The 18736-nt window shown below is 39.7% G+C and overlaps 1 protein-coding gene across 1 annotated transcript; it reads left to right on the top strand.

Moving 5' to 3' along the window:
• The first annotated feature begins 5704 nt into the window (after positions 1-5704).
• On the top strand, positions 5705-6636 carry LOC129658543 (probable G-protein coupled receptor 141). The gene has a single exon (XM_055589466.1). The coding sequence runs from the start codon at positions 5721-5723 to the stop codon at positions 6600-6602; it is 882 nt and encodes a 293-aa protein (XP_055445441.1). The 5' UTR covers positions 5705-5720; the 3' UTR covers positions 6603-6636.
• Positions 6637-18736: the final 12100 nt, after the last annotated feature.

An 18736-nucleotide genomic window follows, 5' to 3' on the forward strand; every position in this document is an offset into this window, starting at 1 on the left:
AAAAGAGACAAGACTCCTTGGAATATAGTGAAGCTTCCAGAGGTAGTGGCTTGGGAGATGGTCACTTTGGGTGACAGGGCAGGTCATAAAGGAGGGTGGGCTGGGAGGCCACAGAGGCAGGGCGCCTGTGTGGCCTCTACTTGGGCTGCCTCAGTTCCTTCTGTAAAATGAAATATTTGGATTTGTTAGAGCCTCTTTTAGGTCAGTTCTAGCTCTTACACTCATCTTTGAAAACCTGTAAGAATGAAGTTAAAATGATTAAGTCATTATCTGCAAAAGAAGGATCATTTCACAGTCACTTTTAGAAAATCATATACATTTATGCATTTATTCAACAAATACTGAACTCATTCAACAAGTATGTGCTGCACACTGATCTGGGCACTGGGAGGTGACAGCGACGGTACCGTTGAAGTGAAGTGAAGTGAAGTCGCTCAGTTGTGTCCGACTCTTTGCGACCCCATGGACTGCAGCCTATTGGGCTCTTCTGTCCATGGGATTTTCCAGGCAAGAGTGCTGGAGTGGATTGCCATTTCCTTCTCCAGGGGATCTTCCCAACCCAGGAATCGAACCTGGGTCTCCCGCATTGCAGGCAGATGCTTTACCGTCTGAGCCACCAGGGAAGCCCTGCTAAGTCGCTTCAGTCATGTCTGATTCTGTGCGACCCCATAGACGGCAGCCCACCAGGCTTCCCCGTCCCTGGGATTCTCCAGGCAAGAACACTGGAGTGGGTTGCCATTTCCTCCAGTTTAGGAAAGCAGTAAATCAATCAGCAGCTGATAATTCTCAAACCTTGTTTACATGCCTAAGCCATTGACTGAGGCTTTGAAATGCCAGGCAGGGTGCTCTGTTTGATTTAGAGTCCGAAAGTTAATGACACAGCATATCCTTAGGTACGTTCCAGGCAGCTTATCTCAGTAGACCAGAAGGCAGGCGATAGACCCACAGTGAACAATTAAGCAATTAAAACACCTTGTGGAAAATCATATGTAAAAACTTCAACTGGGGCAGTGTGGTGTGTCCCCTGAGCAGTTGCCCAACACTGTGGCAGTCAGAGAGGGCTTCTCAGAGGGGGTTCACATTAGCACTGAGAACTGAATGACCAGAGGCAGCCTGACGTGTGGAAGTGAGAAAAGCAACTCTGGGCAGAGACTCACAGATGTACCTGAAACTAACACAACACTGAATCAACTTTACTCGGCCACAAAAAAGAATGAAATGATGCCATGTGCAGCAACACACATGGACCTAGAGACTATCGTACTAAGTGAAGCAGGTCAGACAGAGAGAGAGAAATATCAGATGGTATCAATATATGTGGGATCTAAAAAAAGACGATACAAATGAAGTTATTTAAAAAACAAAAACAGAAAGCAATATTAAGTTTACCAAAGGGGAAATGTGGGTGGTGAGGGATAAATTAGGAGTTTAGGATTAACATATACACACAACTACACATATATACAAAGTAGATCATCAATAAGGACCTACTATATAGCACAGGGAACTCTACTCAATATTCTGTATTAACCTATTTGGGAAAAGAGTCTGAAAAAGAATAGATATATGTATACGTACAACTAAATCACTGGGCTATACACGTGAAACTAACACAAAACCGTAAAACAACTATACTGCAATAAGTCATGATTACATTATAAACCTAAAAAAAGAAGAGGATTGTATTGTTCTGAACTGGGGAATTTCTAAGCTCTCATACTAAGGTTTTGTTATTTTTCTTAAAAACCTGAATGAAAAGAGCTGAATTCTGAGTATAGTGAGAAAAATACACTAAATACGTGCATTCTTCTAGCTGTGTTTTGACTGCAATATATACACTTTTTAATACTTTGAATTCCTTGTGCTGTCAGTGTGAACAATTAATCTGTGTGCTGGCCATAGTTTTGAATTATAGCTGACTTTTATTTTTAGGCTCCACTGTTGGTCACAACTGACATTTCCTAGTTAGTCCTTCGTCAGAGAAGCAAATCCTAAATATAGCATAGTTTCCATGGGAACATACTTTATCTTGAAGATTCCAAGAAACACATTTTATGTGAAAAATGAGACCTGTCAGATAAAATGTGAAAATCCAGGCTCACAATCCAGATTTTCTATTTTCAATATAATATGATTTAAGAAGAGATGTTTAAAATGGATTGAAAAATTGGCTCCATGAGAAATCTTTCTAACTGAGTTGAATTGGTACAGATCTACTTTTGACTGTAAGAGTTGGAAATCTCATCTTTTATTGTTTTTCTTGAAATAATCAAGCACATGACTCTATTATGTTTAGATTCTATTGTTTTATATCTCTGTGGCAACAAACACTGTTGGGTGATCATCTAGCAGATGGCGTAGGTGGTGATGATATTCATTCTTTCCAAAGTAAATGAAAATTTTATCAGTTGTTACTAAAATGTAGGTCATAATGAGTTTGCTTTACAGGTTATTGAGTTGTGGGCCTTTTAAATACCTGTAGCTGATCAGTAATATGATTTGGGGCTGCATTTGCTTGTGAGTATCAAAGGCGTGTTGGTTTCTTTCATCTTTAGGTGTACTAAACCCAATTTCCTTAAAATTACTCTTTGAGACCTTAAGACAGCTAAAGATGACTGTGCAGTTAGAACAGGAAGTAAGAAAACTGATGGAAGAATATTTAAGACTTTTGAGAAAAACAAAACGAGCCCTCTTGTGGAAGTTACATCACCAGACGGTCAAGCTCCAAAGGAGTCATATCTCCAAATGGCAGTTATTGAGGGAAGGGAGTCTTTGGAAATTGAACACCAGAGAGATAAATAATTTGATCTTACTGCTGAGAATATAAAAGTCTCATAGGAAGTACTTCTCTCCATCATTCTTGTACTGAATATGAAACATGTTGGATATAATAAGTGCAATAAGGAACAGCACTGGGGGTGAAAAAAGCTCTAAATTGTTCATGCTAATAAGAAAAATTACTGCAAAGAAATAATGGATAGTGAAAATGAAAGTCCTAACTTAGGAAGAATGATCTGAGTCTGTCTCATCACTAGCTTTAGAGATAAACATCTGTTGGTGGCCCAGATGCTTTATCTGGACCTTCCATCTTGACACTGTAACTTCGGAAGTTCTCAGTCTAAAGCTTGAGCTCTCCACCAGTTCATTATTCATCCCATGACTTCCCTTGACTGTTCTTAGTGAAGACTTGCTTCTAGAAAACGATTCTTATTACCTGCTCTGATGTAGATCACCAACAAATGACCAGGTTGCCTTGAGTCTTCCACCAGCAGAAAATCATAAGAGGAAAAGAACAAGTAAGTAGTTTGGGTGGTCATTTAATGGTTTCTGCATGTTAAACAGAGCTAGAAATCTCAGTGCTTGGTTTTTACAAGCAAAGAAATACTTAGAAATTTCCTGGGGTTGGCGGCTCTAAGGCTAAGGTCCTGAGAGAAAGGAAAAGGGATGATCCAACTCCTCTCTTTGCTAAAAATTTATCCCAATGCATTTGAATATTTATAGGGTGATTCTGAGAGATAACTTCAAAAGGGTGGAATTTTATTTTATGATATAGCTTTGTATACACTGTAGAAGGAGAAGTAGCATGGAGACTTTTAAGACCAAGTCCATGTCAGGGAATTTATTGGCTCTTTAGACATGGAATCTTTATTATTTCTCATAACATTCTTACAAACTAGATCTCATTCCCATATTTGCGATTGAAGAGGCAACTTCAATGATAAGCGTATAAAAACCACTTAAACTGGTTGGACTTGATAGATTATTTAAGTTTTCCTTGCTTTAAAGTCATTTCAAACTTACATCTTGTCTCCTTAGACTGCAGGACTACCGACACTTTAAAATTTTAGTAGTTTTGTATTTGTTTTTCATAAGTCACATAAAACTATTTTGTTTCACACAAAAAGTATATAAGCATTATGTATTTTATGTATATGTACTTGGCTAGAGTGCATATTTCAGCATATAAAATTTACATTGTTATGCAAAATATAATTATATTTCTAAGTTACAATAAAATCTTATTTGAGGGTAGTCAACCTGACAGGGCCAATGTAAATTTTTTCATAAACAAAGATTTAATTATTCTAAGAAGAGTCCATGGTAGCAGAAGAAAAATTCTAAGATGTTAAGGTATTCATTGTGGAATAACTTCTCCCTCAGAAACATGCTCAAACTTCTTCTGGCCACATGGAGAGCAGATACATGAGGAAAATGGACACAGATCATTCCAGATGGGAAAGTTTGACTTGTTTAAGCCTGGGTCTCATACAATCTAATCAAAGATCTGAAAAAGTTTTTTTTTAATTGTCAAATATTTATTATATACTTAATAATGCAACAACAATTTTATGTAACATAACTGTGTATCTGCCCCTATGTAGAGTAAGGAGAAAAAAGTAAATAATGTCTTTTTTGTCTTTGCTGTTTCACCTTAAGGATCATTACTTTGTGTAGCTCTCTCTCTTTTTTTTTTATATATAGAGTTGTCTCAAACACACTGACTCATTTAATTTTTCAGTGATGTAGGCAGTATGTGAAGTGAAAGTCGCTTAGTCGTGTCCGACTCTTTGCAACCCCGTGGACTATACAGTCCATGGAATTCTCTGTTGCCTTTCCCTTCTCCAGGGGATCTTTCCAACCTGTGGTGGACCCAGGTGTCCTGCATTGCAGAAGAATTCTTTACCAGCTGAGCCACAAGGGAAGCCCGAGAATACTGGAGTGGGTAGCTTCTCCCTTCTCCAGTGGATCTTCCCAACCCAGGAATCGAACTGGGGTCTCCTGCACTGCAGGCGGATTCTTTACCAACTGAGCTATTGTAGGCAGTATGATCTTCTGTATTTCATAGCTAGAGTTCTGTGAGGCCAGATGACTTATGCATGCTCTAACAGTGAACAAATGACCAAGTGGCACTTAGGTATGGCAAAGCACATTGCCAAGCATTCTTGTCTTTCTGCTATACAATCACTGCCCCTTATGCATCCAGTACCTGAAAAACTTAAACAAAAACTAAACAGAACCTACCCTCAAACCCCAAATTTTTACCAAATGTAGCACACCAATCCAGGAAAGTTTCAGAGTTTGGAAGAAGAAAAGAGTGAAGGTAATATGTATATTATAGGCCACTTCTTCCTCAAAGCTGTTCACAGAAAATATTTTCAAGTATCTGATATATCTTCTTACAACAATTTCATGTGACTTACATGATCTCTACAGTATCTTAAGCTGGATTTCCTGACAATAGGAAGGATGGCCTTTGTATTATAGATCTGATATGGATATTTGCTGGGTACATACGGACCCTACCATCATTAAAACTTTATTTTGTTCATCATGATTTTTTTGCATTAGTTTTGATTCTAAAAAATATTGCATTAGACTGTTACTTATTTTGATGACTGAGTCTCTAGCCCTTCCTTAAATTTTATGCCAGAGAATAATATGTCTTATCCTCAGCCCTGTGCTGGTACGTGAATTTAGGCATATCCGTGAACAGAATGCCTGACTGCCCAATGACAAGTTTTATATTTAATCTTATTTTTGTCATTTGGTTTCACTCTCTGTCTTTTCAGTATTTTTGAGTAATGAAGATGAGTCTCTGACAATATTTTTGGGGTACTCAGTTCATGGGCAGTTGCTGTGCAGTTTTAATATATCTACTCTAATTTTATAAAACTTTTAATTTAAGGACTTATGGCCTCCTAAGCATTTTGTGGTGAAAGATGGAGCTGACCAATGTGACCACCCTGTCAAACGCTTCGAACACAGACCTGAGTCGCTGTGACAGGCACTGCAGAATGATTCTCATATCACTGTACAGTGTGGTTTTGCTGGGAGGTGCTGCAGGGGCCATTGCGATGTCTTATATGATGCTCAAAAGGAACAGCCAATCAATCGTCGCCACGATTGTTCTCAATATCATCGTGCTACACTCCATCCTCCTGTTCAGCCTTCCCTTCCGCCTCAGCTATTATGTCTTAGTTGTCTGGGAGTTTGGATCCTTCACCTGCCGATTGGTTAGCAGCATAATATATGGTCATATGTATTTCACCTTTGTTTTCTATGTGGCCATCATCATAAGTCGATTGCTCATGTATTTTAAGAAACTCCAAACTCAGTTCCAAAAGTACCATGTGGTGGTTTTAAGCATTATTATTTGGCTGGTGGGCAGTGTAATTTTTTTGCCAATATTTTTTTTACAATATGGCACCAATCCAAGTTACTCAGAACAACAGTGTTTTGAGTTCTACAAAGACCTCAAACGCAAGGAGTTTATTATCTTGAACTACTCTATGATTGTCATTATGATGACAACAGTTGTGACCCTCTTTCTGATACAGATGTGGGTCATTGTTCAACTGGTAAAGGCTCTTTGGCCAGACATGTGGACCCATCAAGAGTACAGAGCTCAAATCAAGAGCTTCTTCTTCCTCCTCATAATAGTGGTTTGTTTTATACCCCATCATGCCTTCCGGATACACTTCATTCAACATTACTCAGAGACAGAAGATTCTGAGTTAGTTCGTTATAATGAAATTTTTGTTGCTTTAACTACAGCCTGTTGCCTGGATATGCTGTGTTTCGTAGGTGGTGTTCTTCATTAAATACACCTGTGTTACTTGCTTTGTTGATCAGTTTCTCACTATTGTAATAAAATAGTTTCAATTGAGTAGCTGCTTTCACAACTTTGAAATTTTTCAAATTCTTGTTCTTAATCATCACCAAAATGATTTTTTCACAAAAAGGTAATGAGGATTGATTTTTTTCCCTCTTCTCAGCAAACTGTTACTAGTTCTTCACTAACTGAATATGTTCAATTGCCTTAACTCTACACAAGTTGATCCCAACCATCCAGACTCAACCCCTATCTCTTTTTTTCTTGTAATATTTACTTCCACTATGCACAGCTATTGGCTTTCTCAATGTACTCTCTTCTTTGCATTTATTCTCACTGAGCTTTGATCCTAGAATGTTCTTCAAGGTCCAGAGAACCCAAAGATAAAGACTCTACAGAAGCCTTAACTTATTCAACTTATGGTCAACTTGTCAATGACTCTATCTTGAAAATTACTGATATTTTACCATATTTGGAGGAAAGAATTAGCTCAGAAAGTCAAGAGACCTAGAGGAAATTCTTTCGGAATTGATGGGGCATTGTTGTGGTTTGATTCTGATTAAGATATAACAGACAGTCAGGAAGCTGAGATTACCTCCCAGAGCCTCCTTTCCAGACATGCAGCCATAAAGCAGGAAAAGAAATAGAAAAAGGTGGAAAACAACTGGACTTAGTCTAGGCATACTGGCAGACTGTATTAGAGCCATGCCTCCGAGACTGTGGGACTATTCTGAAGCTTCTTTAAGACACCGTATATAACCAGGAAGTGTTAAACAAAATCAGTCAGTGTCAGTTAAACTCAATAAAACAACCAAGACAACCAACTCAGATTCTACTTATCAAACACAGACATCGAGAGGTCCTTATGCTTTGCTTTGCTTATAATTATACTCCATAAAGAGGACTTACCACTTCTTCCCTCTCTAGTAAATTGGCCAGAGGCTTTAGTCTTGGCCAAGACAACTTCATGCCAGGGCACTGAAGAATCTGGCAGGAAGTTCTGACTTGGCTCCATTACCCTCTTATCAAATATCCTTCCCACTCATTCTGGATTTTGGAGAGAAATGGAAAAAGTTCACCAAGAATTATAAACGTACATGCATCTTGAAATTGGCTTCTGAGTTTTCATTGCCTTGTGATTTTCTACTGGGTCTATCAGACAGAAAGTCAAGTAGATTACTGGAAAAGGAGGGAAAATTGTACCCCCTGTGCCAGAGAGAAATTGTGCAGTACCTAAAGTTTACCATACTGTAAGGTCAATATCATAAACCTGTTATATGGGAACAATCTTTTTTTTAAATGCATTTACTTTTGAACAGTAGTCTTCAGAGTGGAGTGGGTACAATAATACCCACTTCAGAGTGGAGTGGATACAATAATAATTTAGTGGAATGTAAAAAGAGTAGTAGAAATTTATTTCTATTTATTTTACATTAAAATATAGTTTATTGTACTGATATTCATAAAGGAACTTATCGGCAATGTATGGGTATAAACTATGTATAAATATTATTTAATGAGGATATATACATTTTTTTTTTACTGATAAAGATGTAAGATCAAAATAATCTGAAATCCACTGTTCCTGAAGACTATTCAAGTAATGATAATATTCCCTGTCAAAATGTTTTTCTCTTAGGGATAAGACCATTCTTTCTTTAGTGAAAGTATCCTGATGAAATGTAATGAAATGTAACTATCAACATAATATAGAAAAGCATATGATATTACCATTGGATACCTAACAAATGTATTTTTACAGACCATCTATTATTGCCCTTGTCAAATTGCCTTATAAGTATGCTGCGGCTGCTGCTAAGTCGCTTCAGTCGTGTTCGACTCTGTGTGACCCCATAGACGGCAGCCCACCAGGCTCTGCCATCCCTGGGATTCTCCAGGCAAGAACACTGGAGTGGGTTGCCATTTCCTTCTCCAATGCATGAAAGTGAAAAGTGAAAGTGAAGTCGCTCAGTCGTGTCCGACTCGTAGTGACCCCATGGACTGCAGCCTACCAGGCTCCTCCGTCCATGGGATTTTCCAGGCAAGAGTACTGGAGTGGGGTGCCATTGCCTTCTTGGCTTATAAGTATGTTTGTGTGTAATTATCTCTTATATGCTCTGCACTTCAGACCAAAGGAATGTGTCTTCTTTGATTGTGTATATTTAATCCTACCTTGAAAATCAAACTGCTCTTGAAGTTAGAAAAGTGTGAAATCAGACACTGGAGGTTGGATATTGTGAGATCTGGGAATTGCAAATTCGGTCCTCAAGTAGTAATCATCTGTCCTATGAGCCCTCTGCCCAGGGTGGAAGCTGCTTACCCAACAGGTAATAAACCAATGACCTCATAAATCCGGTCAGATGGAGGTTTGTGCTGGTATCTCTCAATCTGGATGATGATAAATATTGATATTTCAGAGTAAAAACTACTAAGAACAATAGTACTCTAGATCTCAGATATTAACCAGATCAAGGATACATCTTCAGATTAGCTGATTTACCAGTAATTTTCTTTTTCTCTCAAGCAGTTATTTTGCCACTTGATAGGAAATACATCTTCAATAAAACTCTATGCATAAAAGGTTACTATTAACTCCTTCATTTATAAGGAGCTAAAACAAAGATAAACTCTCTACCCACTTTATTTATACTAAATGCAGAACCTTTAGTGCTTCAGGCTTACAAAGGGGATATAAGTTGGACAAAGTACTGTGAGCGGATCAAATATTCATTTCCTGTCAAGTTCCCACCAGGAAATGAAGTCCCACACAAATTAGGCTAATTCAAGGATAACACAGTGATGAGCGACTAGTTATAAAGAAGTGTATACGACGCAGGGAAATCCAAAACAATGGCTCTCCAAGGCGAGTAATAGTAGTGCTATCACTATCCTTATGCCCAAAATGACAAACGGGGTACTGGTGACCAAAAAGTGGAAACAGGAGTATTGTGGAGTGAAAGTGAAAGTCGCTCAGTTGTGTCTGGCTCTATGTGACCCCATGGACTATACAGCCCATGGAATTCTCCAGGCCAGGATACTGGAGTGGGTAGCCTTTTCCTTCTCTAGGGGATCTTCCCAATCCAGGAATCCAACCCAGGTCTCCTGCATTGCAGGCGGATTCTTTACCAGCTGAGCCACAGTTCAGTTCAGTTGCTCAGTCGTGTCTGACTCTTTGCAACTCCATGAACCCCAGCATGCCAGGCCTCCCTGTCCATCACCAACTCCTGGAGTCCACCCAAACCCATGTCCATCGAGTCAGTGATGCCATCCAACCATCTCATCCTCTGTCATCCTCTTCTCCTCCTGCCCTCAATCTTTCCCACAAAGGAAGCCCAACTGTGGAGTGAGCTGCTTTGAAAGAAGCTATGACCTTGAGCCAATAAATCAATCATCCCACGGCAAAGCTGTACAAAATAAACCAGTGGAATACATACCATCATTTTATTCTTCTCCACCCCTCCAATGTTTTGGTGATGTTCTCTATTTGCTGAATTCACTAGAAGGCAAGGGAGACTGTTGAGGTGGTTAGTACAAGTTAAGCTTTTCTGGGTAGAGAATCATGGAGAAAAATGTTGGCAGACCCCTACTTTCAAAAATATTCTTTATTGACATCATTGCTCCTAAAACAGAAGCAAAAAAGCAGAGCTCAAACTTGATGGTAAGATGTGATTTTTTAAAAAATGTCCAGAAGATGATAAAATATAGGCTGACACATTTCAAAGAATAAGCAACATAAAAATTTCAGAGATGAAGCTCATACTGAAAACTTCATAAAAGAGAATTTGTTTAGAACATGGTAAAGAATCTGGCAGTCAGGATCAGTAAAAGCAAACAATTACATGAAAATTTTTTCAAAAATTAAAAAGAATTAGCAGGAAAATAATTGGTTGTGGACCACAGAAAGGGAGTTCTAACATACATACTGGTATCTTTTTAGAAGTTTCTATTTCATCTCTCTTTTAAAATATAGTTTTGTTGGGCATGGGATTCTAAGTTGACAGTTCTTTTCCTCCACTGTCTTCTTACTTAGAGCTTTGGTTTCAGGGTATTTCTAGCCTCATTAAATGAGTTTGGAAGTATACCTCTTCTATTTTCTGGAAGAGTTGGAGAAAGATTGGCATTAAATCTTCTCTATATGTTTGCTGGAACTCACTTTTGAAGTCATCTGATCCTGGATTCTTTTTCTTTGCAGGGTCTTTGATTAGTGATTTCATTTCTTTACTTATAGATCTGTTGAGATTTTCCCTTTCACCTTGAATCATTTTATGTAATATTATATTGGTAGGCATTTATACATTTAACCTAAGTTATCCAATTTATTAGTGAACTGTTGTTCACTGGAGAAGGAAATGGTAACCCACTCCAGTGTTCTTGCCTGGAGAATCCCATGGACGGGGAAGCCTGGTGGGCTGCGGTCCATGGGGTCGCAAAGAGTCGGACATGACTGAGCAACTTCACTCACTCGTTGTTCATAGTATTCTCTTAAAATCCTTAGTTATTTCTGTAAGCTTGGTAGTAATTTTCTCAGTCTTATATCTGATTTTGTGTATTTGTGTTTCTCCCCTATTTTCTTTGTCGGGTCTAGCTAAACATTAATTTTTATTATGATTTCTAAGAATCAACTTTCGGTTATGTTGATTTTCCCTGTTTTTTATTTATGTCCACTGTAAATTTTATTATTTCCTACCCTCTACTAGCATTCATTGTAATTTCACCTGGTTGGATGTTAGATATTTTTGTTTTTTTGTAAGTATTCTTGAACTTTCTTCTGGGAGGCAGTTTGTTTCTCATTAAGGTGTTGTTTTTAAGATCTGTTAGGCAGGTCCAGAGCAATATTACATCTAGCGCTATTTATTCCACATTATTCAAGCAAGAGCTTGCTGAGTTCTATACCTGGTTCGGTTCGGTTTGGTTCAGTCGCTCAGTCGTGTCCGACTCTTTGCGACCCCATGAATTGCAGCACGCCAGTCCTCCCTGTCCATCACCAACTCCCGGAGTTCACTCAGACTCAAGCCCATCGAATCAGTGATGCCATCCAGCCATCTCATCCTCTGTCGTCCCCTTCTCCTCCTGCCCCCAATCCCTCCCAGCATCAGAGTGTCCCATAAATTATTAAATTCTTCAATATGCCTGGTGGGAACGTGTACTATTCCCAACTCTATGTGAACAATGGGCACAATTCCCACTAATCCTCTAATATTCATTCTTCCTTCCCTAGACAGATCAGTACTCAGCTGAACATTCAAGGAGAGGCTGGTTATATAAGTGTCTGGAGTTCTCTCTCTGCTTTGCTCTCTGTTTTCTGTTACCTCTCCCTAAAAATCCTCATTGCCTGCATTCTCAGCTCAGCCTCCTTAACCCGGGGACTGTGCCTGGTTCCACCTGGGTTGTCCTCCCTATGTGGCACACTAGAAACTTACAAGGCAGTGATCTAAAGCAATCATCTCCTTTCTTTCCTGGCTCTCACTGATCACTGCCCTTCTTTACCTGATGTTCATCCAGTGTCTTGAAAACCACTGTTACATGTATCTTGTCCATTTGTTATTGTTCCAGGTAGTATGTTTAATCTGGTTTCCATCACTCCATCTTGGCCAGAACCACAGGAATTTAATATGTAACAACATGCCATAACTATTCATGATCTTTTTTCTTATCTATGGGCTCAGCAATCTGTCTCAGATACTATCATGGTGCTAGTGGTAAAGATGCACTGGAGAAGGAAATGGCAACCCACTCCAGTGTTCTTGCCTGGAGAATCCCAGGGACTGGGGTAGCCTGGTGGGCTGCCGTCTATGGGGTCGCACAGAGTCGGACACGACTGAAGCAACTTAGTAGCAGCAGCAGCAGCAGTGGTAAAGAACCCGTCAGATGTGGGTTCAATCCCTGGGTCAGGAAGATCCCACTCCAGTATTCTTTCCTGGAGAATCTCATGGACAGAGAAGCCTGGTGGGCTACAGTCCATAGGGTCACACAGAGTTGGACATGACTGAAGTGACTTAGCATACATGCATGAGGATGACCTACTTACAGAGGTTGTAATCAAAATTTTACTTCTTTATTTTATTGATTAATCACTGAATCATTTGTGTAAAAGGATATCAGCATTGATCATCTGAAAACATTTCAGTCATGTAATTCTTCTCCCTTCTCCATGCCCATTCCCATTTCCCCTGCATTCTTTCTCTACCATCTCCATTCAATTCTTAACTAGATAGGAATTTTTGTGAAAAGTTAGTCTCTCAAGTTTTAGGTAGACAGGACTTCCACACAGGTGTACTAATCAAAATATTTTAGAGTTATATCTTTACACGACAATAGAAAACAATAATTGAATACTTGCCATTAGCTGGAGATGGTTTTACGCATTTTATATCTTTTAAATCATTGAATCCACACAGCAGTCATTAAATAGGCTCCATGATTAGCTCCAGTAAAGACTACAGAGTGGCTTCCCTGGTGGCTCAGTGGTAAAGTATCCACCTGCCAATGTAGGAGGCTTGGTTTTGATCCCTGGGGAGGAAGGTTCCCTGGAGAAGGGAATGGCAACCCACTCCAGTATTCTTGCCTGGAACATCCCATGGACAGAGGAGCTTGGTGGGCAACAGTCCATTTGGTTGCAAAGAGTTGGATGTGGCTTAGCAACTAAACAACAACAAATACTACAGAGAGGTTAAGAAACTTGCCTAAGATCGCAAAAGCTACTATATCTAATATTGCTTCATGGGGATTTCATAGAAAATGTGTGTGCTGGGTAGAAGGAGGAGCACAAATTAGCTAGAAAAGCCTTTTTTTTTTTTTAAAGTTTTTTGATGTGGACCATTTTAAAAAGTCTTTATTGAATTTGTTACAATATTTGTTTCTGTTTTCTGTTCTTGTTTTTTGGCCCTGAGGCATATGGGATCTTCACTTCCCAACCAGGGATCAAACCCTGTGACCTCTGCATTGGAAGGCAAAGTCTCAACCACTGGACCACCAGGAAAGGCTCTAGAAAAAGCCTTAGCGTAATAACCTTATTTATTCACAAACTACCAGTCACACAGAGCAAGGTTGAGCTAGAAGGTGTGATTACTCAAACCTAATGGGATCATGCACAAGGGCTTTTGCACAATTACTTGTTTTCTGGGGATTTGACTGTCAATAGTGGTAATGAGTCTTCTCTTTCCACCTTGTCATCCTAAAACCTGAACTCACATTTTTCCTTCCAGGTCTGATCCTTCTTTTGTATCTCTCATTCATGTGAAAAGCATCATTCACTCACTCAAACCTGAAATTTATTTCTATTTTTTCTCCCACTTGCTCATCTTGACAAAGAGTTGGTCTCCAAGTCTCACTGATAACAGCCCCCAAGTATTCCACAAACCTGTCTCTTTTACCCTGTACCTCCAGTCTCTGCCTTCATTGAGGTCTTTAGCCCAGCTCTCCTGGGTGGCTAAAATAGTCTTCTATCTATTACCTCCTGTTTCATCGCCCCCTCACCGATCATATTTGCTTCTATTACCAGGCTGATGTCATGGTGGTTTTCCTAGAATTGAAACCTTTTTACGTTAACTGTCAGTTTTAAATCCTCCCACTTTAAGCCTTGAGAACATTGACACCGTTTTCATATGAAGCCCACACATAATCTTGTTCTTATGGGACCTCTGTGCTCCAGCCACAGATGGCCTTTCTGAACTCATAGGGACCTCACCCAGATCCTTTATTTCAGGCCAACCATCATAATCACAATTCTTTCTGTGTCTGACTCTTTCATCCTCTATGACTTGGCACATCCTGTTTTCTCCACCTTGTAGTCACCTTCCTTCCTGGTACCCTCTTCATCCCAATGGCCTCACTCTGTGGTCCATGCTCAGCTTTGCCATACCTTCTGCTCTTGCCTCGAGTCCTTCACGGCGAGTGGAGGGAGTAATTAACTACGGTAAGTCCCTACATATGAACCTTCCTGTTGGGAACTTTCAAAGATGCGAACGTGTGTTCACATGTTTTTTTGGTTGCAACTTACCCTCCATCTCCTATTGCTGATGATCCTTCAGTTCTACATCTTCCACCTCCTCTCCCCGCTCCAGTCAGTTACTCTTCTTGCCTGCTCACTTGGTGCCAGCCCCTTTATGCCAACTGCTGTCCTGCACAACTGTACTTTTCAAGGTACTGAATATAAGGTGAAAAAAATTTTTTTTTATGTTTTGTGTTTGTTTCTGGTGTATTATTTGTGTGAAAGCATTGTAAACTCATTATAGTACAGTACTATATAGCTGATGATATTAGTTGGCTAACTTTGTTGGATTTCTGAACAAATTAGACTTAAGAGCATGCTCTTGGAACAGAACTTGTAGGGGACTTACTGTATTCTTGTCTTTTCCAAAGGCACGGGCCCGATCTCATGGTGCCCTTTCCCTATTTCCAGACTGAGTTATGAACTTCTATTTAACCAACCCCCCTGTTATCTTACATAGGTCTCTATCGCAGCACCTTTCCTCTAGCAGGATAAGCCTCAGTGTCAGATAGTGAGAGCAGAGAAGAAACTAAATGACATTTATTTCTTTATCTTTAGGCTTTATCATATTACATGTTTTAATTATTCTCAGAACCTTAATTTTTTATTTAGTGTGAAAAGAGAGTGTTATTATTTGAATGACATTTAAATTGGCATTCAGAATCTAGAATGTTTGATCTGAAGGAGATAGGGAAGATTAACAAAAATGTACATAAATTTCTCCTACATAGAGAAGTTTGTTTCTATGTCTAGCTCAAGTGATGAACTTAAAGTAAATCCCTACAGTATTTATTTTCTTTATCATCTAATGACCTGGACCAGAGTGCTTAAATTTAAAAATAGGAATTTTGTTTAAAATTCAAAAACAGGAATCCTCACTAAGCAGTTTGCACATGTGTCAAGAATGTCTGCTGTTTCCAAATGCACTAATTTGCCAACTAATTTTTGAGTGTTTTTGTGCAAGTGATGTTGCCAGGTGCCAGAGATAACCACAAAAGGAGAGCAAAGTGAAAACAATTTGGCAATTTTACAACCCAGTTCCTCTCCTATGGGCCTTCATATATATTCAGAGATCCAGAGAACCTAGAAGTGAATCAGTAAGATACTAATAAACCTATGCTGCTGCTGCTGCTAAGTCGCTTTGGTCGGGTCCGATTCTGTCGACCCCAGAGACGGCAGCCCACCAGGCTCCCCCGTCCCTGGGACTCTCCAGGCAAGAACACTGGAGTGGGTTGCCATTTCCTTCTCCAATACATGAAAGTGAAAAGTGAAAGTGAAGTCGCTGAGTTGTGTCCGACTCTGAGCCAAGAAAAAAATGGAATGCTATAGATAGTGCTGTGTGAGGACCAAAACAAACAAACAAACAAAGTGGCAGGTCAGTGTAGGAAAAAGCATTTTGAGTGAAACCTGAAAGATTCTGTCTTTCAATTGAATTGAAATGAAAATTGAATGAAACTTGAAAGATAATGTCAAATATACTCTAGAAGAAAAACAAAGTACTAGATTCTTCAGGAGTAAAACCTCTCAGAGACTTTTTGGCATTTCTAACTTACACTCTCCTTTAATCAAATATAGATACATTTTCTTTTAAATAACAGTTTCAGAGTGCACTTGTCCTTGCCGTCTCTACTAGGAAGACCCCAATCAAAAGCTTATCAAGTTTATGTTTCAAAACCTCAACATTCAAGCTTTGTGCAATTAGTAGGAATGATATTTAAAAACTCAACTTCACCTATTGCCCTGCATGTCTTGAACTCTGGTAAATGTGATCATTTGAGAATAGATTGAAACTTTTTTTGTAGTAGCGAGGTGTTCCCTTAAATAGTACAAGCATTATGTGAAGATATTGAAACATGTGCATGAACATTTGTGGAACTTGCTAAATGCTTCCTGTAGTTGCTGCACAATAACATCTTTTCAGGTTAACAAGACAAATTTCATTAAAAAAAAAAAAGATTCTCAGATTCTGCATATGGGTTGGAGTACAGGAAGCAACTATAGGGTTAAGAGATGTAATGGATCTTTGTAGACAGGCTCCTTATTCCCACAGTGGACCAAGTAGATGAGCAGAACTACCTGTAAGAGAATTTCTGAATATGACCTTACCCTATCAAGGATATATATCAAGAGGATGTATTGTCCCTGCACTTCACCGTCTGGTGTTTTAGAAGGAGTATTATATGTTTTCAATCACTGCTGCTTCACCAGGGTTAGATTGTCAGTAAATTGACTGGGATTCATCTCAATAGTTGTCAACAGAGAAAGAGCTTCCTAAAGAGGAAAGTTCTGGTACCTATGTTGTTGTCAACATGAGTCCAAAGGAAAACTTGGGTTCCCCAGAGGTTTACCAGATGGCTTCCTGGGGTAACCTATGAGAAGAACTGGGATAAAAACACTAAAGCTTGTGAAATGGACTCCAGAAATTAGGTTGACTGCTAGCCTAAAATCAAGAAATAGTTACATATATTATAAAAACAAACTATAGGACATCCCTAGCAGTCCAGTGGTTAAGACTCTGTGCTTCCCTGAAGCAGGGGTGGGTTTGATCCCTGGTCTGAGGAGTTCTGCCTGCTGCCATGGTGCAGCCAACCCCGCCCCCCTCACCCCCCAAAACAAAAAACAAGCAAACAAAAAACCAAAACCCCAAACCCAAACAAATTGTGAATGGAGCAACTCATAGTGGGAGGTGTGTTTCCAGCCTGGATCATCGGAATCAGGATGAACCTGAGTAGGAATTGTTGGCAGTTAAGAGTTGTATTTTGGAGAAGGCAATGGCACCCCACTCCAGTACTCTTGCCTGGAGAATCTCATGGATGGAGGAGGCTGATAGGCTGCAGTCCATGGGGTCGCAAAGAGTCAGACACGACTGGGCGAGTTCACTTTCACGCATTGGAGAAGGAGATGGCAACTCACTCCAGTGTCCTTACCTGGAGAGTCCCAGGGACGGCGGAGCCTGGTGAGCTGCCGTCTGCGGGGTTGCACAGAGTCGGACACGACTGAAGTGACTTAGCAGAGTTGTATTTGTCCTTCTCCAGAAAATCAGACAACTAAAAAGCTAGTGAGAAAGATGCCACCTCAGAGGAATGGAGTGACCCATGTGAAACTTGCTAAAAACAGGGAATAAACTGGAAGTTACACACATGGCTTGTACTCTAAGTATAGATATTACCAGAGAATTCACCACCACCCCCCGCATAAAAGTGGGTACAGAATACTTCCCAAGCCAAGCCAGCCACTCACCCTATCAAAATAGAACAAGTCTCACACTGAGGAGGGGTGATGAGAAAGAACACATCATGGGGCAATGGGAAAAGGGAGTTAGACCCCTGGAGAGGCAGGAGCTAAGGACGCCTCAGAAGTACCATCTCTAAGAATTACCTATTGTAGGACACTAAAGAAAACTTGAGGAATGTTGGATTTTTAAGCCAAGTTAAAAATCATAAAGTGATAAGGGAAGCAATAATCACAGAGGAAGTCATGATAAAAAAATCAGCAGGCTAAGATCCAGTCAATGTGGTTGATAGAGCTGCTGCACAAAGATGCCCAGTTTAGGTCTAAATATGTGGAAATACTGAATAAAATAACTCAAATTTTTAGTACAACAATTTTAAATTTAGCTGAAAACTAATAGAAAGAAATATCTAGGAGAGAGAAGCACCACAGGAAATTGAAATCATGGGGTGAGCATTACTGGACCCGAAAGGATTCATCGGAGCATTAGAATGGAGAACCAACTTTCATAGACGGGGCTGGGATCCTGACCTCTGCATCCCTGCCAGTCCACACACTCGGGCTGAGAGGCTCTGATTCACAGTTGGCTGAAACCACTTGTATACTGCTAGAAATAAAGACGAGCTATCCCATTTCTGGAGTGGGACTATAAGCATTTCTCCTCCAATTGGTTTAGTGCAGGAGGTGCTTGCCATCCACTGGAATTCTATGTGGATTAAAAACTCACTGATGAGAAATTCAGGTCCCAGAGTTATGCTAATCATAGATATAGATTTGGGTTTTCTGCTGAGGGAAGTAGGAAATCTAATTTGAGAAATTAACATACAATCTGTCTGGTGCTGTAAATAATGATGGACCATGCAAAGGCACATGGGACATCATTGTGTCACCATGCTTCTGCA

The sequence above is a fragment of the Bubalus kerabau genome, chromosome 8, assembly GCF_029407905.1.
Source record: "Bubalus kerabau isolate K-KA32 ecotype Philippines breed swamp buffalo chromosome 8, PCC_UOA_SB_1v2, whole genome shotgun sequence".
Lineage (NCBI taxonomy): Eukaryota > Metazoa > Chordata > Mammalia > Artiodactyla > Bovidae > Bubalus > Bubalus kerabau.